Source organism: Equus quagga, chromosome 13 (genome assembly GCF_021613505.1).
Source record: "Equus quagga isolate Etosha38 chromosome 13, UCLA_HA_Equagga_1.0, whole genome shotgun sequence".
NCBI lineage: Eukaryota > Metazoa > Chordata > Mammalia > Perissodactyla > Equidae > Equus > Equus quagga.
In genome coordinates this window covers 81,346,133-81,370,981 of record NC_060279.1, presented here as the reverse complement: position 1 = coordinate 81,370,981, position 24,849 = coordinate 81,346,133, and the positions used below count along the sequence as shown (strand labels likewise).

General features: G+C 41.7%; 1 protein-coding gene across 1 annotated transcript in view; it reads left to right on the top strand.

Moving 5' to 3' along the window:
* Window positions 1-1,210: 1,210 nt before the first annotated feature.
* LOC124250993 (zinc finger protein 814-like) overlaps window positions 1,211-24,849 on the top strand; it is a 27,910-nt gene continuing 4,271 nt past the window's right edge. The window contains exons 1-3 of the mRNA XM_046683367.1: window positions 1,211-1,423; window positions 2,367-2,493; window positions 23,407-24,837. Of these exons, the coding sequence (XP_046539323.1) occupies window positions 1,391-1,423; window positions 2,367-2,493; window positions 23,407-24,837 (1,591 nt within the window). The 5' untranslated portion in view covers window positions 1,211-1,390. The remainder of the gene's footprint in view (window positions 1,424-2,366; window positions 2,494-23,406; window positions 24,838-24,849) is intronic.

Here is a 24,849-nt window from a genome sequence, read left to right as displayed (position 1 = left end):
AGGGTGCTATGACATGTGAGGACATGCTTGTGTATTTCTGGGAGGAGTGGGGTACCTTGATGAGGGTCAAAGACACTTGTACCACGAGGTGATTCTGAAGAACTTGTCACCCATATCCTAGTATCCTCATGGGGCAAGGAATGTGCAATTACTTTCTTCAATATAACAAAAGTGGAGCAAAGCCTCTGGACTAGTCATCAGACTGATTTGACTCTCACACATCCCAACATCCACAGGAGATTCCCCGTAAGTCTAATTTATGTGAGAAGCATGCGTGGCTGTGTTGCAGTTTCTGCCCTGCCCAAGGCCCTTCCCAGATTTCCCTCATTACCAGTCTCCATTGTTAAAGCCATTTCACCCCTGCCACCTGGCAGGTCCACACAGCGTGCACCAGTCGCCACCCCCGTGTGCTTAGGGAAGCCGACCTCTGTTCTCTCAGGTGGGAGAACAAATTAGGAGTAGCCTGAGCCTTAGGGGGTCCGCATTCCCTTCCCTCTGAGTAGTTGGGGCATGGACCTCCCCCAGTTCTGACCTAGAGGATACCTAACGAATTCTATTGTCACCTTGCCAGAAGGACTACCTTTTCAGGGACATGTTAGGTTCACATGATACTTGTGATGAGTTTTTCCAGCTCCCAAGTCACCAACCCGAGAACTGCCTGCCACACTTTGATTTGGGTTGTACGATAAGAAAGGCCTTACTCTTTCAGTCCTCTTTTTCTTGGGGGTTCTGTTCAGTATATGGGGTGGTTTATCAACAGATTTGGGCTCTGAAAGCATGACGACTTTTGTGGAGTCCCAAAGTTTGTGTGCCTCTGAGGGAACAGTATTCGGGCAGAAAATGGCACGTCAGATTTGGGCCAACTTGCACTGCTGCCAATGGCCTCTTGGGAAACATTTGTCATCCTAATTCACGGCCTGAATGCCTGGCTGATCAGTTGCAGAAAGCAGTCCCCAGAAGTCCGCATACGGCCCCTTTAAGAAGAGGGGAGCCCTGGAAAGAGAAGGGGCCTTGCCCAGTGCTGCTCACAGGGGAGTCGCTTGGGGAACCCTCTCTGCCTTGGATTGTTGGAACTACATTTCCCTGAATGCTCTACGACGACAGACGGCTCCCAGAGCCAATGAAGGCTCAGGACAAAAGGCGTTTCCGTTTGGGCAGAAGGGTGGAGAGGGGACTTCCGGGGTCCTCTTCAGGGGCTGTACCTTCGGCAGCTGGTTGTTCTTCCAGCGTCGGAGTCCCGGGCCGGGACTGGGGAAACGCGCGTAGAGGCGCGGGAGGAGGCGCTGTCCGCGCGGTGCTGGCGGCTCTGAGGCTCGGCGACGCCGCCCGGGGCCTCGCGCCCGGCGCCTCGTCTCCCGTCGCTCCCGGCCCCGCTCCGCCCCCGAGGCCGATGGCGGCGGCCGCGCGGAGGGAGCCGGCTCAGGTGAGCGCTCGGCTCCGGCCCGCCCCCCCGCAGCGCAGCCCGAGCTCCAGCCCTCGGGCGGGCGCTGCTCCCGGGCCTGCAGCCCAGGCCCTGGGGCCAGGCCGGGGAGGCGCTCGTGGGGCCTGTGGCTGCGGACGGGGACCGGGCTGCGGGCGAGGGGGCCGGGCGGAGGGTGCGGCGGGGCCCTGGGTCGGCGTTGTGTCCGCAGGGAACAGTGTGAGGAGGGGTCCCCCCTGGACCGGCAGGGGAGGGGCTGCTCCTTAAGTCCGAGGGTCCCGGAGCCGGGAGGGCTGTGACCAGAGAGGGACGCGGTGCGTGTTGGGGTTTCAAAAGTTCTCCAGGAGCTGCTCGGAGAGAACAGACGGGAAGGGGGAGGAAGCCGGGGAGGCGCAGGGAGCGGAGTCCTGGTCCGAGGGCGCAGAGCTGGTGCTCCTGAGGGGCTGATGTTGAGAAGGATCAAAGGTGTAGAGGAGGCCTTCAGAGCAGCACTTGGGGATTTCCTTAAATGCAGAGCTGGGAGTGCAATTGTGGGCACTGAAGACGTGAGAGGTACAATCTACGGAATGACATGCACATCGACAGGAAGCGTGAGCCGATGGCCCTCGGGCCCTGGTATTGGAGACTGAAGGGCGAAGCACGAGCCCACGTTTGGCTGCGTCTTGGAGTCCAAGTCTAGAGTCTCCAGGGGGATTGACTGACAGAGTGGATGGGACCCTACAGGCCAGGACCGGAACTTGGATGAGGTCTCTGTGCCCCCCTGCCTGATGTTTCTGAGGGCTGAACACAGTGAATAAAGGGACCCTGAAGATAGTGACACCTGGCCTGGAATTCCTCTGAGGTGGGGCGCTCTGGGGGAGGATGAGTGTGTGGTAGATGTGTGGTGAGATGGATTGTGGGATCTCAGAGAGAGTGTTGATGGTTTCATCTGTCCCCGTCATTACAGGACAGTGTGACCTTTCACGATGTTGCTGTGTACTTCTCCTGGGGGGAATGGAGGCTCCTGGATGAGGCTCAGAGACGCCTGTACCTGGATGTGATGCTGGAGAACTTTGCGCTCGTATCCTCTCTGGGTAAGACTCTCACGGCCTCGCCAGTGAGCTGGACTAGGCTGTATTCCCTCCCCACAGTGCTTCTCAGTCGTTTTTCTCATGGACCGTGGACACCACTTGCTCCCCCAGCTCTCTGGGTGGTGCCGTGTTGCTAGGGCTGGGTATGTGCACCGCCCTGTTCTCTCCCCTGCAGCCCCAGTACCTGCTGTACCGAGCCCTCTTAGGAAAGGCATCCAGGCTGGGGGTATTGCAGTGAGCTTCACGGATTCCACCGAGCTTGCCCTCTCTGGGTCATTGTGTCCAGATCCATATCACTTCTGTATCCCAGGCTTTGTCCTTCTTTTCCCTTTCATTTCCTCATGGCTGCTTGTGCCAGGCATGTAGGCATTGTCACAGTCACTACTTACCTGAACCATGGGATGCTTTTCAGTGTCCTCCTGCATGGTTTGTAGTGTTTAGATCTGGTCTGTAGTGGTTAGATTTTTTTTTTTCAGTCTTGTCTAGATATAAAATTATGTACATTCATCCCTTGGTGTTCACAGGGTGTTGGTTCCAGAACCTCCCCCGTGGATACTAAAATCCAGGAACTCTCAAGTGCATTATATAAAATGGCATACTCTTTGCATATAACCTACGTACATCCTTCTGTATACTTTGAATCATCTCTAGATTAGTCATAATACCTAATACAATGTAAATGCCATGTAAATAGTTGACTACACTTGTCTTCATTCACGTGTATTCACTATCGTTCTCAGTGCCTGGCAAATTTAAGGTTTGCTTTTTGAAACTTTTCTGGAATTTTCTTTTTTCAAATATTTTTCATCCATGGTTCATTGAATCTACGGATGTGGAACCCATGGATATGGACGTCAACTGTACAGTAAAATGTATAACGTGATGATTTGATATATATATATGCATTGTGAAATAATTACCACAATGAAGTTAACTAAACATCCATCACCTCGTAAAGTTACCTTATTATTATTTTGTTGTTGTTAAGAATGCTTTACATCTATTCTCGGTACATTTCAGGTGTACAGTAGAGTATGAACTACAGTCACCATGCTGTATGTTACATTCTCAAAACTTACTCATAACTGCACGTTTGTACCTTTTGACGAATGTTACCGTGTTTCCCCCATGCCCCAGCTCCTGGCATTCTACTGTTTCTGTGATTTTTATTTATTTTTTACACGCCAACCGCAGTGAACCAGAGTTCCCTTACATCTGCACCCTCCCCCAGACTTGTTATCTCTGCTCTTTCTGATGGTAGCCATTTTATCAGGTGTGAGGTGATATCTCTCTGTGCTTTTGATTTGTATTCTCCTGATGGTTAGTGAAGAGGAGCATTTTTTCATATACCTGTTGGCCGTTTGTAGATCTTCTTTCATAGAACGTCTGTTCATGTCCTTTGCCCATTTTTAACTGGATCGTTCTGTTGCTGAGTTGTGTGAGTACTTTATATATTTTAGATATTGATCCTTTATGAGATGCAACATTTGTGAATATTTTCTCCCTTTTCATTTTGTTGATAGCTTCTTTTGCTATGCAGAAGGTTTTTCATTTGACGTAGCCCGACTTATTTATTTTTGCATTTGTTGCCAGTGCTTTTGGTATCACATCCAAAAAAATCGTTGCCAAAATCAATATCAAGGAGCTTTTTCTGTTTTTTTCCAGAGTTTTATTTTTAAGTCTTTAATCCAGTTCTAGTTAATTTTTTTGAGTCGTGTAAGATAGAGTCCCAGTTTCATTTTTTTTCCTGTGCATATCCTGTTTTCCCAACACCGTTTATTGAAGAGACAGTCCTTTCTCCATTGTGTATTCTTGGCACCCTTGTTAAGAATGCTTGGGGGCCGGCCCCGTGGCGGAGAGGTTAGGTTCTTGTGCTCCACTGCTGCGGCCCAGGGTTTCACCGGTTCGGATCCTGGGCGCGGACACGGCACCACTCATCAGGCCACATTGAGGCGGCGTCCCACATGCCACAACTAGAAGGACCCACAACTAAAATATACAACTATGTACCTGGGGGGATTTGGGGAGAAAAAGCGAAAAGAAGAAAAAAAAGAAAGAAGAAGATTGGCAACAGCTTTTAGCTCAGATGCCAATCTTTAAAAAAAGAATGCTTAACATCTGCTCTCAGTAAAGTAAAAATGCCTTATTAAGACGCATAAATGCGGGTTGATTTCTGAGTTACATTTCATAGGTCTATGTGTCTGTTTTTTCAGTGCCATACTGTTTTGATTACTATTGTCGTTTTATAATACGGTTTGAAATCATGAAGTGTGATGCCTCTAACTTTGATCTTCTTCATGAAGATTACTTTGGCTATTTGAGGTGATTTGTTGTTTAACTTTTAGGATTCTTTTTATATTTTAGATAAAAAATACCATTAGAATTTTGGTAGAGATTGCATTGAATCTATAGGTTTTTTGGGTAATAGAGGTATAATGGTAGTTCTTCCAATCCAGAATGTACAATGTCTTTCCATTTATTTATGTCTTCAGTTTCTTTCATTGGTATCTTATAGTTTTCAGTGTAGACATCTTTTCTCTGCTTGGTTAAATTCATTCCTAGGTATTTTATTGTTTTTAATGCTGTTGTAAATGGGATTTGTTAATTTCCTTTTTTTTCGCTGAGGAAGATTCACCCTGAGCTAACATCTGTGCCAATCTTCCTGCATTTTGTATGTGGGTCACCACCATAGCATGGCCGCCAATGAGTGGTGTAGGTCCATGCCCAGAAACCAAACCTGGGCCGCTGAAGCAGTGTGCCAAACTTAACCACTAGGCCATGAGGCCAGTCCCTGATTTCTTAATTTCTTAGTGAAGTATTTTATTGTTCGTGTGTAGACACTACTGATTTTTGTGTATTGACTTTATGTTCTGCAAATTTTCTAGTTCATTTATTCGTTCTGACAGTTTTTTTTATTGAGGTCTTCATAGTTTATAACATTGTGAAATTTCAGTTGTACATTATTATTTGTCAGTCACCATATATATGTGCCCCTTTATCCCTTATACTAAACCCAAACCCCCTTCCCCTCTGATAAACACTAATCTGTTCTCTGTCCATGTATTTGTTTATTTTGCACATGTGAGTGAAGTCATATGATGTTTGTCTTTCTCTGTCTGGCTTATTTCTCTTAACATAATACCCTCAAGTTCCATCCATGTTGTTGCAAATGGGACAATTTTGTCCTTTTTTGTGGCTGAATAGTATTCCATTACTTTATGTATATACCTGTATATATATATACCACATCTTTTTTTAATCCATTGATTAGTCAGTGGGCACTTTGGTTGCCTCAACGTCTTGGCTATTGTGAATAATGCTGCAATGAACATAGGGGTGCATAAGTCTCTTTGAATTGTTTACTTCAAGTTCTTTGGATAAATACCCAGTAGTGGGATAGCTGGATCCTATGGTAATCCTACTTTTAATATTTTGAGAAATCTTTGTGCTATTTTCCATAGTGGCTGCACCAGTTTGCATTCCTATCAGCAGTGTTTGAGGGTTCCCTTTTCTCCACATCCTCTCCAGCATTTGTTGTTTTTTGTCCTGGTGATTATAGCCATTCTAACAGTTGTAAGGTGATATCTCATTGTAGTTTTGATTTGCATATCCCTCATGATTATGATGTTGAACATTTTTTCATGTGTCAGTTGGCCATCTGTGTATCTTCTTTGGAAAATGGTCTTTTCCTAGCCTCTGCCCATTTTTGGATTGGGTTGTTTGTTTTTTCTTGTTGAGTTGTATGAGTTCTTTATATATTTTGGAGATTAACCCCTTGTCAGATATATGATTTATAAATATTTTTTCCCAGTTGGGGTTGTCTTTTGTTTTGTTCCTGGTTTCCTTTCCCTTGCAGAAGCTCTTTAGTCTGAAGAAGTCCCATTTGTTTATTTTCCTTTTGTTTCCCTTGCCTGAGTGGACATGGTATTCGAAAAGATCCTTCTAAGACTGATGTCAGAGAGAGTGTACTGCCTATATTTTCTTCAAGGAGTTTTATGGTTTCATGTCTTACTTTCAAGTCTTTAATCCATTTTGAGTTAATTTTTGTGTATGGCGTAAGATAATGGTCTACTTTCGTTTTTTTTTTTTTTCAAACAACAGAAATTTATTTTCTCATAGTTCTGCAAGCTAGAAGTCCAAGATCAAGGTGTCAGCAAGTTTGGTTTCTTCTCAGGCCTCTCTCCTTGGCTTGTAGATGGCCATCTTCTCCCTGTGTCCTCACATGGTCCTCCCTCTGTGTGTCTGCGTCCTAATCTCCTCTTCTTGTTGGGACACCAGTTATGTAGGATTAGGGCCCACCCCAATGACCTCATTTTATCTTTTTTTTTTTTGTTTTTTGAGTTAATGATAGGTTACAATCTTGTGAAATTTCAGTTGTACATTAATGTTTGTCAGTCATGTTGTAGGTGCACCACTTCACCCTTTGTGCCCACTCCCCACCCCACCTTTCCCCTGGTATCCACTAAACTGTTCTTAGTCCATAATTTAAAATTCCTCATATGAGTGCAGTCATACACAGATTATCCTCCTCTCGCTGGCTTATTTCACTTAACATAATTCCCTCAAGGTCCATCCATGTTATTGCAAATGGAATGATTTTGTCCTGTTTTGCAGCTGAGTAGTATTCCATTGTATATATGTACCACATCTTCTTTATCCATTCGTCTGTTGCTGGGCACTTAGGTGGCTTCCATGTCTTGGCTATTGTAAATAATGCTGCAATGAACATTGGAGTGCATAGGACTTTTGGGATTGCTGACTTCAAGCTCTTTGGATAAATACCCAGTAGTGGGATGGCTGGATCGTATGGTAGTTCTATTTTTAATTTTTTGAGGAATCTCCATACTGTTTTCTATAGTGGCTGCACCAGTTTGCATTCCCACCAGCAGTGTATGAGGGTTCCTTTTTCTCCACAACCTCTCGAACATTTGTTACTATTAGTTTTAGATATTTTTGTCATTCTAACGGGTGTAAGGTGATATCTTAGTGTAGTTTTGATTTGCATTTCCCTGATGATCAGTGATGATGAGCATCTTTTCATGTACCTATTGGCCATCAGTATATCTTCTTTGGAGAAATGTCTGTTCATGTCTCCAGCCCATTTTTTGATTGGGTTGTTTGATGTTTTGTTGTTGAGTTGCGAGAGTTCTTTATATATTAAGGATATTAAGCCTTTGTCAGATATATGACTTGCAAATATTTTTTCCCAGTTAGTGGGTTGTTTTTTTGTTTCAACCCTGTTTTCATTTGCCTTGAAGAAGCTCTTTAGTCTGATGAAGTCCCATTTGTTTATTCTTTGTATTGTTTCCCTTCTCTGAGAAGGCATGGTGTCCGAAAAGATCCTTTTAATACTGATGTCAAAGAGGGGACTGCCTACGTTTTCTTCCAGAAGCCTTATGGTTTCAGGTCTCAGCTTTAGGTCTTTGATCCATTTTGAGTTTATTTTGGTGAATGGTGAAAAAGAATGGTCAATTTTCATTCTTTTACATGTGGCCTTCCAGTTTTCCCAGCACCATTTGTTGAAAAGACTTTCTTTTCTCCATTGTAGGCCCTCAGCTCCATTGTCAAAGATAAGCTGTCCATAGATGTGTGGTTTTATTTCTGGGCTTTCAATTCTGTTCCATTGATCTGTGCACGTGTTTTTGTACCAGTACCATGCTGTTTTGATTACTGTAGCTTTGTAGTATGTTTTGAAGTCAGGGATTGTGATGCCTCCCGTTTTGTTCTTTTTTCTCAGGATTGCTTTAGAAATTCGGGGTCTTTTGTTGCCCCACGTGAATTTTAGGATTCTTTGTTCTAATTCTGTAAAGAATGTCATTGTGATTCTGATTGGGATGGCGTTGAATCTGTAGATTGCTTTAGGTAGAATGGACATTTTAACTATGTTTATTCTTCCAATTCATGTGCATGGAATGTCTTTCCATCTCCTTATGTTGTCATCCAATTCTCTCAGAAAGGCCTTGTAATTTTCATTATATAGGTCCTTCACTTCCTTAGTTAAATTTACCCCAAGGTATTTTATTCTTTTTGTTGTGATTGTGAATGGTATTGTGTTCTTGAGTTCTTTTTCTGTTGGTTCATTACTGGAGTATTGAAATGCTACTGATTTATGCAAGTTAATTTTATACCCTGCAACTTTGCTGTAGTTGTTGATTACTTCTAAGAGTTTTCCAATGGATTCTTGGGGTTTTCTATATATAAGATCATGTCGTCTGCAAACAGCGAGAGTTTCACTTCTTCCCTCCCTATTTGGATTCCTTTTATTCCTTTTTCTTGCCTGATTGCTCTGGCCAGGACCTCCAGTACTATGTTAAATAAGAGTGGTGATAGAGGGCATCCTTGTCTCGTTCCTGTTCTCAGGGGGATGGCGTTCAGTTTTTGGCCATCGAGTATGATGTTGGCTATGGGTTTGTCATATATGGCCTTTATTATGTTGAGGTAGTTTCCGTCTATGCCCATTTTGTTCAGAGTTTTTATCATAAATGGCTGTTGGATCTTGTCAAATGCCTTCTCTGCATCTATTGAGATGATCATGTGGTTTTTATTCCTCAGTTTGTTGATGTGGTGTATCATGTTGATTGATTTGCGGATGTTGAACCATCCCTGTGTCCCTGGTATGAATCCCACTTGATCATGATGTATGATCCTTTTGATGAATTGCTGAATTCTGGTTGCCAAAATTTTGTTTAGAATTTTTGCATCTATGTTCATCAGTGATATTGGCCTGTAGTTCTCTTTTTTCGTGGTGTCCTTCTCAGGTTTTGGTATCAGCGTGATGTTGGCCTCATAGAGTGTGTTAGGAAGTGTTCCATCTTCCCTAATTTTTTGGAATAGCTTGAAAAGGATAGGTATTAAATCCTCTCTGAAAGTTTGGTAGAATTCCCCAGGAACGCCATCTGGTCCTGGGGTTTTATTCTTTGGGATGTTTTTGATTGCTGTTTCAATCTCTTTCCTTGTGATTGGTCTGTTCAAATTGTCTGCCTCTTCTTGAGTGAGCTTTGGGAGATTGTAAGAGTCCAAGAATTTATCCGTTTCCTCTAGGTTATCCATTCTGTTGGCATATAGTTTTTCGTAGTATTCTCTTATAATCCGTTGTATTTCTGCAGAGTCTGTTGTTATTTCTCCTCACTCATTTCTGATTTTGTTTATTTGAGCTTTCTCCCTTTTTTTCTTTGTAAGTCTGGCTAGTGGTTTGTCAATTTTATTTATCTTCTCGAAAAACCAGCTCTTTATTTCATTGATCCTTTCTACTGCCTTTTTCGTTTCAATAGTATTTATTTCTGCTCTGATTTTTATTATTTCTCTCCTTCTGCTGACTTTGGGCTTCATTTGTTCTTTTTTCTCTAGTTCAGTTAGGTGTACTTTAAGGTTGCTTATTTGGGATTTTTCTTGTTTGTTAAGGTGTGTCTGTATTGTGATGAATTTTCCTCTTAATACAGCTTTTGCTGTATCCCATATGAGTTGGTATGGCATGCTATCATTTTCATTTGTTTCCAGGTATTTTTTTATTTCTTCCTTAATTTCTTCAGTGATCCATTGCTTGTTCAGTAGTGTGTTGTTTAGTCTCCACATCTTTGTGCCTTTCTCAGCTTTTTTCTTGTAATTAATTTTTAGCCTTATAGCACTATGGTCGGAGAAGATGCTTATTATTTCAATTTTTTTAAATTTGTAGAGGCTTGCCTTGTTTCCCAACATATGGTCTATCCTTGAGAATGTTCCATGTGCACTTGAGAAGAATGTGTATTCAGCTCTTTCAGGGTGAAGTGATCTATACATGTCTATTAAGTCCAATTGTTTTAGTTTTTCATTTAGCTCCACTATTTCCTTGTTGATTTTTTGTCTGGATGATCTGTCCATTGATGTGAGTGGGGTGTTGAGGTCCCCTACTATTATTGTGTTGTTTTTAACATCTTCCTTTAGGTCTGTTAATAGTTGCCTTATGAATCTTGGTGCTACTGTGCTGGGTGCATAGATATTTATAAGCATTATTTCCTCTTGATGAAGTGTCCCTTTGATCATTATATATTGTCCCTCTGTGTCTCTCTTTACCTGTCTTATTTTGAAATCCACTTGGTCTGATATAAGAATTGCAACACCTGCCTTTTTTTCCTTGCTATTAGCATGAAGTATTGTCCTCCACCCCTTCACCCTGAGTCTGTGTTTGTCCTTGGGGCTGAGGTGTGTTTCCTGGAGGCAACAAATTGTTGGATCTTGTTCTTTAATCCATTTTGCCACTCTGTGTCTCTTTATTGGAGAGTTCAATCCGTTTACATTGAGAGTGATTATTGATGCATGTGGACTTAATGCTGTGAATCTGTCGCTCATCATCTTGTTTTCCTGTGTTTCTTTTCCTGTTTGCTTTAGACTACCCATTTAATACTGCAATTTCTTATGCTGGGTTTCTTAGATTTTTCCTTATCTATGATTTGTGACTCTGTTCTGTACTTTATTTTAGTGTCTACCTTGAAGTTTGTATTTAGAATCTTGTGCATAATATAGTCTATTCTCTGGTGGTCTCTTACTCGACCAATACTGATTTAGACCCTTTGCTCTTCCCCTCCTAAATAATTATTTTCATTTTTTATTCCAACTCGTCTTATGAATTTGTAGTTAGAGTGATAAGATCATCCTTGCTTTGGTAGTTTCCTTACCTTTACCGTAATGCTATAGTTGAATATTTGCTATCCTGTTCTGGTCCTATCCATTGGTCTCCCTAGTCTGTGGATTGTGTCCCCTTTCTCCCTTTTTTCTTTTTTCAGGTATGAGAGCCTTCTTGAGGATTTCTTGTAATGGAGGGCTTTTAGTTACAAATTCCCTTAACTTTTGTTTGTCTGGAAAAGATTTAATTTCTCCCTCATATCTGAAGGAAATTCTTGCCGGATAGAGTATTCTTGGCTGAAGATTTTTATCTTTTAAAGCTTTGAATATGTCACTCCATTCTCACCTAGCTTGGAAGGTTTCTGTAGAGAAATCTGCTGACAGTCTGATAGGGGCTCCTTTATAGGTTATTCTCCTTTCTTATCTTAATTCCCTGAGTATTCTTTCTTTATCTTTCCTTTTTGCCAATTTTACTACTATGTGCCTTGCAGTAGGTCTTTTTACGTTGACAAATCTACGAGATCTAAAACCCTCGTCTAAACATATTTCTCCGTCAATCCCTAGATTTGGGAAGTTCTCTTCAATAATTTCGTTAAGCACACTTTCTGCTCCATTTTCCTTTTCCACATTCTCAGGAATTCCTATGATCCTTATGTTCTTACTCCTCATTGAATCCATTATCTCTTGGAGATTTTCCTCAATTTTTTTTAATTCTTAGTTCTCTTTCTTCCTCTGGAGCCATTCAGACTATCTTCAATTATGTTAATTTTCTCTTCTATGGTGTCTACATGGGCATTCAGGGAATCCATATTCTATCTGGTCCATTGTGTTTTTCATCTCTAGTAATTGTTTGATTCTTCTTTATGATTTCAATCTCTTTTGTGAAGTAACTCCAGAACTCGGCTTGTTTCTCTTTCTCTCTACCTCATTGAGTTTTTTTATTATAGCTGCTCTGAACTCATTATCACTTAGTTTACCTAATTCCAAGTCCTCAGGACTTAATTCTGTGTTTTTATTGTTTTCCTTCTGGTCTGGGGCTTTTATAAATTGCTGGATGGTAGAGGAGGGGCTTTTTCTCATGGTGTTAGAATTCGGTTGCAGTTACAGCCTGTCGCCACTAGATGGGGGTTGAGAGTCACATGTTATGAGCTCTCCGCCTTGGGGCAAGATGGCTGCGCCCACTGGCTTTGCCAGGGGGAGGGGCTGTTACTCTCACGCGCCCGTCTGGGTTCAGATCAGTTCTGTTCTCTGGTCACCCGAGGCCCTTGATTTATGGGGTCCCCGTGCACGGAAGCTTTCCCCCGTCAGCGGGTCTCCACTGAATCAGCGGTAGGAGTCCTGGATGATCCCCGGTCGCGCGGCTCCTCCCCCGCTCCTTCCCAACCTGCGCAGCAGCGATCGCAGACTCTAGGGGAGGGAGCGATGGTCTCTCCTACTGTTCCAGCGCCTCCGAGGCCGTCTGCAAGGTTTATGATCTCCGCCTTCTTGGTATTGTAGGTCTCTAACGTGTTGGCGTTATGTTTATTCTCTGAAATTCAGTTGTTACAATCCTTTGTTGTATTTTGGAGGGGAGATAATCCCAGGTCAGCTCACCCCGCCATTTTGCTCCACCCCCTTTCTGACCTCTACTTTCGTTCTTTTGTGTGGCTGTCCACTTTTCCCAACACCATTTATTGAGGAGACTTTCCTTTCTCCATTCTATGTTTTTAGCTCCCTTGTTGAAGATTAGCTGTCTGTAGGTGTGTGGTTTTATTTCTGGGTTTTTGTTCTGTTCCATTGATCTGTGTGTCTGTTTTTGTACCAGTACCATGCTCTTTTGATTACTCTAGCTTTGTAGTATATTTTGAAGTCAGGGATTGTGATGCCTCCAGCTTTGTTCTTTCTTCTCAGTATTGCTGTGGCTATTCAAGGTCTTTTGTTGCCTCATATGAATTTTAGGACTCTTTGTTCTATTTCTGTGAAGAATGTCATTGAGATTCTGATTGGGATTGCATTGAATCTGTAGATTGCTTTAGGTAATATTGACATTTTAACTATGTTTATTCTTCAGATCCAGGTGCATGGAATATCTTCCTGTTTCTTTATGTTGTCCTTGATATCTTTCAGTAATGTCTTATAGTTTTCATTGTATAGGTTTTTCACCTCCTTAGTTAAATTTATTCCTAGATATTTTATTCCATTTGTTCCACTTGTAAACAAGATTGTATTCTCGAGTTGTTTCTGTGTTACTTCATTATTAGAGTATAGAAATGCAACTGATTTTTGTAAGTTGATTTAGTACTCTACAACTTTGCTGTAGTTGTTGATTATTCCTAAGAGTTTTCCAAAGAATTCTTTAGGGTTTTCTATGTATAAAATCATGTCTGCAAACAGTGAGAGTTTCACTTCTTCCTTGCCAATTTGGATTCCTTTTATTTCTATTTCTTGCCTAATTGTTCTGGCCAAAACCTCCAGTACTATGTTGAGTAAGAGTAGCAAGAATGGGCACCCTTTTCTTGTTCCAGTTCTCTGAGGGATGGCTTTCAGTTTTTCCTGTTGAGTATGATGTTGGCTGTAGGTTTATCCTATATGGCCTCTATTATATTGAGGTACTTTCCTTCTATACCCATTTTATTGAGAGTTTTTATCATAAATGGATGTTGGATCTTGTCAAATGCATTCTCAGTGTCTATTAAGATGATCATGTGGTTTTCCTCATACACTGCTGGTGGGAATGCAAACTGTTGCAGCCACTATGGAAAATAGCATGGAGATTCCTCAAAAAATTAAAAATAGAACTACCATATGACCCAGCCATCCCACTACTGAGTATCTATCCAAAGAGCTTGAAGTCAGCAGTTCCAAAAGTCCCATGCACCCCAGTGTTCATTGCAGCATTATTTACAATAGCCAAGACGTGGAAGCAACCTACGTGCCCATGAACACATGATAAAGAAGATGTGGTATGTATATATACAATGGAATACTACTCAGCTGTAAAAAAGAACAAAATCGTCCCATTTGCAACAACATTGATGGACCTTGAGGGAATTATGATAAGTGAAATAAGTAAGATAGAGGAGGACAATCTCTGTATGACTACACTCATATGAGGAATTTAAAAATGTAGACAAAACAGATCAGTGGCTACCAGGGGAAAGGAGGGGTGGGGGGTGGGCACAAAGGGTGAAGGGGTGCACTTACAACATGACTGACAAACAGTAATGTACAGCTGAAATTTCACAAGATTGTAACCTATCATTTACTGAATAAAAATTAAAAAAAAAAAGATGATCGTGTGGTTTTTATTCCTTATTTTGTTAATGTGGTGTATCACATTGATTTGTGGATGTTGAACTGTCCCTGTGTCCCTGGTATAAATACCACATAATCATGGTGTATGATCCCTTTGACGTATTGCTGTATTCGGTTTGCCAATATTTTGAGGAGGATTTTTGCGTCTATTTTCATCAGCGATGTTGGCCTGTAATTTTCCTGTTTTTGTGTTATCCTTGTCTGGCTTTGGGATCGGGGTGATGTTGGCTTTGTAAAATGTATTAGGAAGTGTTCTGTTTTCTTCAGTTTTTTGCAATAGTTTGAGAAGGATAGGTACTAAATATTCCTTGAATGTTTGGTAGAATTCTCCAGAGAAGCCATCTGGTCCTGTACTTTTATTTTTTGGGTAGGTTTTGATTACTGTTTCAATCTGTTTACTTGTGATTGGTCTATTTAGATTTTCTCTTCTTGGTTCAGTTTTGGAAGGTTGTGTGAATCTAAGAATTTATCCCTTTCTTTTAGGTTGTCCAATTTATTGGCATATGGTTTTTCATAGCATTCTCTTATAATCCTTTGTATTTCTGTGGTATCCTTGTAATTTCTCCTCTTTCATTTCTAATTTTCTTTATTTGAGCCTTCTCTTTTTCTTAGTGATGTGGCTAAGGGTTTGTTGATTTTGTTTATCTTAAAGAATCAGCTCCTTGTTTTGTTGATCCTTTGTACTGTTTTTGGTTTCAATTTCATTTATTTCTCCTCTATTTATTTCCCTCCCTCTGCTGACTTTGGGCTTTGTTTGTTGTTCTTTTTCTACTTCTATTAGGTGTAGTTTAAGATTACTTATTTGAGATTTTTCTTGTTTCTTGAGATGGGTCTGTATGGCTGTCAATTTTCTTCTTAGGACCGTTTTTGGTGCATCCCATGTAAGTTAGGGTGGCGTATTTTCATTTGTCTCAAGATAATTTTTTATTTCTCCTGTAATCTCTTTAATGATCCACTGGTTGTTCAGTAGAATGTTGCTTAGTCTCCACATGTTTGTCACTTTCCCAGCTTTTTTCTTGTTGTTGATTTCTAGTTTCATAGCATTATGGTCAGAGAATATGCTTGATATGGTTTCAGTCTTATATTTGTTGAGGCTTGCCTTGGTTCCCAACATATGGTATATCTTTGAGAATGTTCCATGTGCACTTGAGAAGAATGTGTATTCTGCTGATTTTGGGTGGAGTATTCTCTATATGCCTGCTAAGTCCATCTAGTCTAGAGTTTTGTTTAGTTCTACTGTGTCCTTATTGACTTTCTGTCTGGATAAATCCATTGATGAAAGTAGGGTGTTACGGTTACCTACTATTATTGTGTTCCTGTCAATATATCCTGTTAGGTCAATTAATAGTTACTTTATGTACTTTGGTGCTGCTGTATTCTGTATGCCTGTTTATCTCCTTGCTCAAGGCTTTGTAAACCTCTTTCCTTTTTTTTTCAGTTATGAAGGCCTTCTTGATCATATCTTGTGTGGATGGGGTCTTGTTGTGATGTATTCCCTCAGCCTTTGTTTATCTGGTAAAGTTTTTACTTCTCCACTGTATCTGAAGGATTTTTTCACTGGTTGGAGTACTCTTGGCTGAAAGTTTTTGTCTTTCAGAATTTTGAATATATCATTCCACTCTCTCCTTGCCTCTAAGGTTTATGCTGAGAAATTCGCTGACAGGCTGACAGGGGTTCCTTTGTAGGTTATTTGCTTCTGCCTTGCTGCTCTTAATGTTATTTCTTTGTTGTTGACTTTTCCCAGTTTTACTAGTATATGCCTTGGAGAAGGTCTTTTTACGTTGATGTAAATAGGAGTTCTGTTAGCTTCTTTTACTTGTAATTCCAGCTCCTTCCCCAAGTTTGGGAAGTTCAAAGCTATTCATTCTTTGAATAAGCTCTTCTTCTTTCTCCTTTTCTTCTCCCTCTGTAATACCTATAATCCTTATGTTGCATTTCAAATTGAGTTCAATATTTCTTGGAGAATTTCTTTATTTTTTTAGTGTTTGTTCTGTCTCCTCCATCTGAAGCATGTCTATCTTCCTATCCTCTAGATTGCTAATTCTGTCCTCCGTAATATCAGCTGTTATTTAAGGATTCTAGATTTTTCTTTATCTCATTCATTGTGATTTTTATGTCTCAAATTTCTGATTGGTTTTTCTTTTTAGTTTCAATCTCTTTTGTGAAGAATTTTCTCTGATCATTAATTTTGTTCCTGATTTCATTAAACTGTGTTTCTGAGTTCTTTTGTAACTGCAGTTTTTTTATGATAGCTATTTGAATTCTCTGTCATTTAGATTGTAGATTTCTGTACCTTCCAGATTTATTTCTGGGTGTTTGTCTTTTTTCTTCTGGTCTGGAGTATTCATATTTTCCTGCATAGTATTTGATGGGGTGGGTTTGTGCCTTCACATAGTGATAGTCTCTGGTCACAGGCTCCACCTCTCACCACTGGGGAGTGGGGCAGGAGCTGTGTATTCTGAGCTCCCTGCGATCCCTGTGCAAGCCGGCACCACTCCCTGGTGACTGTGGTAACACTGTTGGCTTTCCCACCAGATGGGAAAGTGATCACGCAGGGGTTCAGGGCTGCTGTCACCTGTTCCTGCAGTTGCGCCAGGGCATGCTCCCACCCTCGCAGTCACAGCGGTGCTGTGGGTGCTCCAGCCAGGAGAGCAATCATAAACATATACAGGGCTGCCAGGGCCCTGGAGAGTGCTCACAGATCTCCACCAGCTCCCCACCGGTAGTCTATCCACTTATCAGATGTATAACTGTGTGGGTCTCTCAGGCATCCTGATGTGCTGTCTAGGTATCCTCTGCTGATCAATGAATGTCCATTTAGTTGTAGTTCATAGGAGGAGAGACAAAGGGAACACCACATTGCTGACATCACCCATTCTGACAGTTTCTTAGTGGAGGTTTTGTGGTGTTCTTTATATAGGATCACGTCATCTGCAAACACAGTGTTACTTCTTTGTTTTTATTTTTGTTTGGATATCTTTCATTAGTTTTCCTTGCCTTATTGCACTAGCTAGGACTTCTAGTACTATTTTAAATAGCACTAGTGAAGGTGAGTATCCTTGTCTTGTTCCTAATCTTAGGGGAAGAGCTTTTATCTTTTCATTGTTGATTATGCTGGTAGCTGTGGGCTTATCATATGTGGCCTTTTTGATATTGAAGTACATTCCTTCTATGCCTAATCTTTTGAGAGATTTTTATCGTGAAAGGATTCTGAATTTTGTCAAATGCTTTTTTGCATCTATTGAGATGATTATATGATGTTTTGTCTCATTTTGTTCATGTGGTATACCACATTTACTGATTGCCTTATGATGAACATCCTTGCACCCCAAGGATAGATCCCACTCGGTCACAGTTTATGATTCTTTTCATGTGCTGTTAAATTGGGTTTCCTAGTATTTTGTTTTTTGTTTTTTGGTTTTTTTTTTTACATATTTGTTCATCAGGGACATTGATCTATAATTTTCTTTTCTTCTAGTGTCCTTGTCTGGCTTTGGTATCAGGTTGATGCTTTAGAAATGTTCCTTCATCTTCAAAGTTTTGGAAGAGTTTGAGAAAAATTGACGTTAAGCCTTCTTAAGATGTTGATAGAATTCATCAGTGAATCTATCTGTTTGTGGCCTTTTCTTTGTTGGGAGACTTTCTTTTTTTAGGAAGATTAGTCCTGAGCTAACTGCTGCCAATCTCCCCCTTTTTGCTGAGGAAGACTTACCCTGAACTAACGTCTGTGCCCATCTTCCTCTGCCTTATATGTGGGACACCTACCACAGCATGACTTGCCAAGCAGTGCCATGTCCGCACTCGGGATCCGAACTGGTGAACCCTGGGCCGCCGAAGCAGAATGTGCACACTTACCGCTGCGCCACCATGCTGGCCCCTGTTGGCAGACTTTTGATTACTGATTTAATTTCCTTGTTTGTTATCCACCTATTCAGGTTTTCTATTTCTTCATGATTCAGTGTGGGTAGGTTGTATGTTACTAGGAATTTAGCTCTTTCTTCTAGGTTATCTAATATGTTGGTGTGTAATAGTTCATAGTTGTCTTATGATCGTTTGTGTTTCCGTGCTGTCAGTTATAATTCCTCCTGCTTTATTTCTAAGTTGATTTATTTGAGTCTTCTCTCTGTTATAAGTTAGTCTGGCTACAGGTTCGTCAATTTTATTTATCTTTTCAAAAAACTAGCTCTTAGTATTATGGATCTTTTTATTGTTTTTATAGTATCTTTTTTATTTATTGCTCCTCTGATCTTTGTTTTGTTCTTCGTTCAGCTAACTTTGGCCTTAGTTTGTTCTTTTTCTAGTTCCTTGAAGTGTGAACTTAGGTTTTTTATGTTTATTTGTGATCTTTCTTTTTTCTTAATGTCGGTATTTATCACTGTAAACTTTTCTCTTAGAACTGCTTTTGCCCATTCTATATGTTTTATTTTCATTTTCATTTGTCTCAAGATATTTTTTGGGTTTCCTTTTGATTTTTTCATTGACCAATTGATTGGTCAGGGGTGTGATGTGCCATGTCCACATATTTGTGAATTTTTCAGCTTTCATTCTCTTACTGATTTCTAGTTTTATCCATTGTGTTAGGAAATGGTACTTGATATGATTTCAGTGTTCTGACGTTTGTTAAGACTTCTTTGACATAACACGTGATCTGTCCTAGAGAATATTCTTTGTAGACTTGAGAGGAAATGTAGTCTGCTATAGTAGGATGGAATGTTCCTTGTATGTCTCTTAGATCCATTTGGACTAAAGTGTCATTCCATTCAAATATATCCTTGTTAATTTTCCATCTGGATATCCACACATTGTTGAAAGGGGGACACTGAAGTTCCCTCTTAATGTTCCATTACTGTCTTTTCTGTCTTCAGATCTGTTTGTATTTGCTTAATACTTAATTTAGATGCTCTGGTGTGTAGTGCATATATACATACAGTTGTTACATTTTCCAGGTTAATTGACTCCTTTGTAATTATATACTGACCTTCTTTGTCTCTCATGATAGCTTTTGACATAAAGTCTGTTTTATCTCATGTAAGTATATCTACCCCTGCACTCTCTGGTTTTCATTTGCATGGAATCTCTCTTTTAATCCCTTCACTTTCAGCCTGTATGTGTCCTGAAAGCTGAAGTTACTCTATTGTAGGCAGCATATAGTTAGATCTTGGTTCTTTTTTTTCCATTCAGCCACTGTATATTTTTTGGCTGGAAAATTTTATTAGGACCTACTATTGCCATTTTTGTTAAATATTGTCTGGTGTTTTGTAGTTCCTTTGTTCCTTTCTTGCTTGCTTGCTGTCTTCCTCTGTGATTTTCCATGATGGTATGCTTTCATTCCTTTCTCTTTCTCTTTTGTGTATCTACTATAGGTTTTTGCTTTGTGGTTACTATGAGGTTTATATAAAACATTTTATATTTACAGCATTCTGTTTTAAGCTTGTAACAAGTTAACTTTGATCACATACAGAAACTCTACTCTTGGGGCTGGCCTCGTGCCAGAGTGGTTAAAGTTCCACACATTCTGCTTTGGTGGCCCGGTTTTGCAGGTTCAGATCCTGTATGGACCTACTGCACTCTGTCAGCCATGTTGTGGAGGCATCCCATATGCAAAAATGGAGGAAGATTGGTACAGATGTTAGCTCAGGGCTACTCTTCTTCAAGCTAAAAAGAAGGAAGATTGGCAGTGGATGTTACCTCAGGGCAAATTTTTCTCAACAAAAACAAAACAAAAAATAAAAAACTCCACTCTTTTACTCCCCCCGTATACATTTTATGTTTTTCATGTCACCATTTACAACTTTTCTATTGTGTAACCATTAACAAATTATTGTAGGTATACTTATTTTTCATACTTTTTATGTTCTAACCTTTGTACTAGTGTTGAGTGTTTAATACACTATTACAATTTTAGATTATTCTGAACCTGCCTATATACTTACCTTTACCAGTGTGTTTTATATTTTTGTGTTACTAATTAGTGTACTTTCGGTTCAGCTGGAAGAACTCCTTTTAGCATTTCTTGCAGGGTAGGTCAAGTGGTGATGAACCAACTCCTAGCTTCTATTGGTCTGGGAAAGTCTTTTTCTCTCCTGCATTTCTGAAGGGCAGCTTTGCTGGTAAAGTATTGGTTTGCAGTTTTTGTGTTTCAGCATTTAGAACGTTATCATACTCTCTCCTGATATACAGTGTTTCAGCAAAGAAAACCACTCATATCCTCATGAGGGTTCCCTTGTATAAGATGAGTTTCTTTTTTCCTGCAGTTTTCAGCATTCTCTTTGTCATTACTTCTTGATTTTATTATATGCCTCAGTGAAGTCCTGTTTGGATTGAATTTGTTTGGGGACTTATGAGCATTCTGTACCTGGATGTGCACTTCTCTCCCCAGATTTGAGAAGTTTTCATCCATTATTTCTTTCAGTAAGCTTTCTGTCCCTTTCCCCTCTCTTCTCCTTCTCAGGCTCCCATAATGCAAATGTTGTTTTGTTTCATGATGTCCCAAAATTCATGTAGGCTTTCTTCACTCTTTAGTTCCTTGGTGTTTTTCCTTCTCTGAGTGGGTAATTTCAAAAGACCTACCTTCACTTTCAGATTAATTCTTTTGATTGGTCAAGTTGGATATTGATGCTCTCTGTTGCATTTTCTCATTCATTATAGTCTTCAGCACCGTCATTTCTGTTTGGTTCTTTTTTATATCTTCTATCTTTCTGTTGAAAATCATGTTTTGTTTCCATGTTGAGTTGTCTATCTCTGTTTTCTTATAGCTCATGGAGCTTCTTTAAAACAATTATTTTGAATTCTTTGTCTGATGGTTCATAGATGTACAATTCTTCGGTGTGACTGATAGCTTATTGTATTCCTTTGGAGGTGTTATGGTTTCTGGATTTTTGTACCCTTATGTTGGTGTCTATACAATATGTGGAGTAGTTACTTCTTCCACACTTTACTGAAAAGTTTTGGTGGGGAAGCTCTTCACCTGTGTGTGGGTGTGAGTGTGCCGTCATGGTGGGGTGTGGTGGTTCTTCCTACAAGAAGGCCCAGCAGCTTAGTGTCTGTACAGCTCTGTCACCTGAGGTCAGCATCAGTGAAGATTGCAAGTGTCCTCAACAGCTCGGGCTGTGGGTGTCCACAGCAGTGGAGAATGCTTCTGGGGACCTCCTGATCTCTTTCTCTCTTGGGAAATATTTTGACTGAGAGGTTCCCTCCTCGTGCCAAATCCGGCTTCATGGTGGTGGTGGCATTGGTGTCTGTTGTGCAGGCACCTGTGGTCCAGGTGGTGGATCTGGGTCCTAGGGTGCATATACATGCAGAGCAATAGCAGTTCTAGGGTCCTAGATGCTAAATAGCCTGCAGCGGCATTGACTTCACTGTGTAAGATGCAGCCACACACTGAGCAGTGATGGCCCCTGTGACCAGAACATGGGTAAACAGAGAGAGACAGTGTCTCTAGGGTCTGAGTAGCTGGCTAGCCCACAGCAACCATGGCTCTGGTGCCTGAGGTACAGGCGCTTGGGTGACACCCATGCAGTCAGGTTATGGATTATGGGCAACCCTGAACAGTTGTGGCTCCAGTGTCTGGGATGCGTGCGGCATTGAGACGGGTGGCAGTCCTGGTCTTGGAATGGAACAATACTTCGTTCGTTTGTAGGGGGGCAACTCAGCATATTACCCTCTGGCAGGTGTGTTGGGGCAATAGCTATTGGTTACTTTAGTGTGAAAGCTGCCAGTATTCTCTGCAGAGCAGGCAGCTGGGATCCATGCTTGTAAACACTTGGCCTCCTCTGTTGTGTACACTATGGGTTCAGCAGCTGTAATGGGGGCTGTGGAGGTTCTCTGCAGCAGAGGCTGCTGGGGTCCTCTGCAGAGCAGGCCATTAAGGACCATGATGATATCTACCTTTTGGCTGATGCACACAGTCCCTGCCCTTGTTCTTATTTCCTGATCATTTCTAGGTGTCTTCACTAAGTCTATGTCCGCAGTGATCCTTTTATGTGGTTATTCTCCTTTTTATGTTCCACTGTGTTTCTGTGGTATCTTCAATGGGCTGTTGAGCTCTCCAAGGGCCAATTTTGATCATAGATAGCTGTCTAAGTGTTTCTTGTTGGTGGCAAAGGCTGATTTCTTCCTCCAGCCCACTGAAATCACTCACCTGGATCTCTTTTCTGTGGTCTGTTGTGGGCTGAGTTGCTTTGGGACAGTGCAAGCCATTCTCATCTCCTCTCATTCCCTTAGGACTTGTGTCCTCTGTGTCCCATATAGTTGCCCAGCTAAGGCTTAGGAGGAGGATTTCTTTGTGGTTTGCAGGATGGACATGACTCTGGCCACGGCGGCTGGGCTCAGGGGGCCTGGGTCTGCTGAGTGGCACCTGGGGACAATGTGCTTCAGGCCCGTGTTCACATCATAGCAGGTGCCTTCCTTGTTCATCCAAGTTTGGTTCCATTCCCTGTGGCCACCTTCCATTTCTACCTTGCCTTCTCCATATTGACACTTTGGCAAGTTGTCAATTTTACTACATGTCATTTCCTGTGTGACTTCCAGCCCAGGGATACTCTACACCTCTCTGGATTCCTCATATGACTCATTTTTCTTACCACTCCTGCAGTTCTCTCCACCAGTGGCCCTCATGTGTTGGACTGTGAAGTGTGAACATATCCTTAAGTTGACCTTGAGTAGCAGCTAATCTGATGTGATTAGATTTTCATGGGCTTGGCTGCACCGGCTATTGAGCCTCACATCAGCAGCAGAAAAGGTCCTGCAGGAACCTGTGGGCAGAGAACAAGGTGTAGACGCTACTTCTCTTCCTTGTGTCACACCCTGTATTTGTATCCTTCCCCTGGTGAGGTCTCTACCAATCTGTGACCTTAGGGGCCCAGTAATGCACAGCAGCCAACTGCCCCTCCAGCTGGATTCCAACTCACTTGTCTGGAAAAGCATCTCAGAGATTCACTGTGAGATGAGACACATGCTCATTTGTGCTGGGGTTGCCCCTCCCTGTGGTCAACATGTACTTCACCAGGGTTTCTTTGCCTTCAGGTTGTTGCTGTGGAGCAGAGGATCTGGAGGCTCCCTTTGAACAGAGTGTTTCTGTAGAAGTTCCACCTGCCAGGACTCCCACAGCAGCTCCATCTTCCCAGAAGACTCACCCCTGTGAGATGTGTGGTCTGGTCTTGAGAGACATTTTCTACTTGACTGAGAAGCAGGGAACACAACACAACCTGAAACTGTTGAGGTGTGGGGCTTGTGCAAAACAATTTTATTTTAGTGCAAAGTTTCAACAGCACCAGCAGCGGCACATGGGAGAGAAACCCTTCAGGAGCAGTGTAGACATGGCCTCATTTGTGAAGAGCTGCAAACTCCACGTGTCAGGGAAGCCCTTTCCCTGGGGGGAGGTTGAGAAGGACTTCCTGGCTAGCTTGGGACATCAGCAGCAACAGACCACTCATACCGGGGAAAAGCCAAAGAAAATCACCCAATGCAGGGCCACTTTACCAGGCAGAAACAGTCATTACACCTGGAGAGAATGCAAGACAGCCTTCAGCCCCAAATGCACGCTTGTTCAGGACCAGGGTGTCCACACTGGAAGACAGCGTTTTGTCTGCCATGAATGTGGGAAAGCATTCAGGTACAAATCCTCGTTTGTTGTGCACCAGAGAGTCCACCCTGGAGGAACGTTTCATGTGTGTGGAGAATGTGGCAGATCTTTTATGCAAAGTTCAGCCCTCAGTCAACATCAAAGAACTCATACTGAGACAACGCCGTGCAAGTGCAGCAAATGTGGGAAATCCTTAAGTGACCAGTCTGTCCTCCTTCATTCGCAGAAAGGGCACAGTGGAGAAAACAGCTATGTGTGCAGTGATTGTGCAAAATCTGTTAGCCATAGCTCTGTGTTCATTCAACACAGGAGAGTTGAAGTTGGAGAGAGGCCTTATAAATGTAGCGACTGTGCGAAATCTTTTACCTCCAGCTCTGCCCTCAGTTATCATCAGAGATCTCACATAGGCGAAAGGCCTTATGAGTGCAATGATTGTGGAAAATCTTTTATCTCCAGGTCTGTTCTCCGTTATCATCAAAGAGTTCATACTGGAGAAAGGCCGCACGAGTGTAATGAATGTGGGAAATATTTTAAAAATAGGTGGACACTCATTCAACACCAGAGAATTCACACAGGAGAAAAGCCTTATGTGTGCAGTGAATGTGGAAAATCTTTTACCTTTAGCTCCACCCTCCAGTATCATCAGAGAGTTCACACAGGAGAAAGGCCTTACGTGTGCAGTGAATGTGGGAAATCTTTTACCATTAGCTCTGCCCTCCGTTCGCATCAGAGAGTTCACACTGGAGAAAGGCCTTATGTGTGCAGTGAATGTGGGAAGTCTTTTGCCTTTAGTTCGGGCCTCCATTATCATTGTAGAGTTCATACTGGAGAAAGAAATTTTGAGTGCAGTGAATGTGGGAAATCCTTTCAGGATAGATCACAAT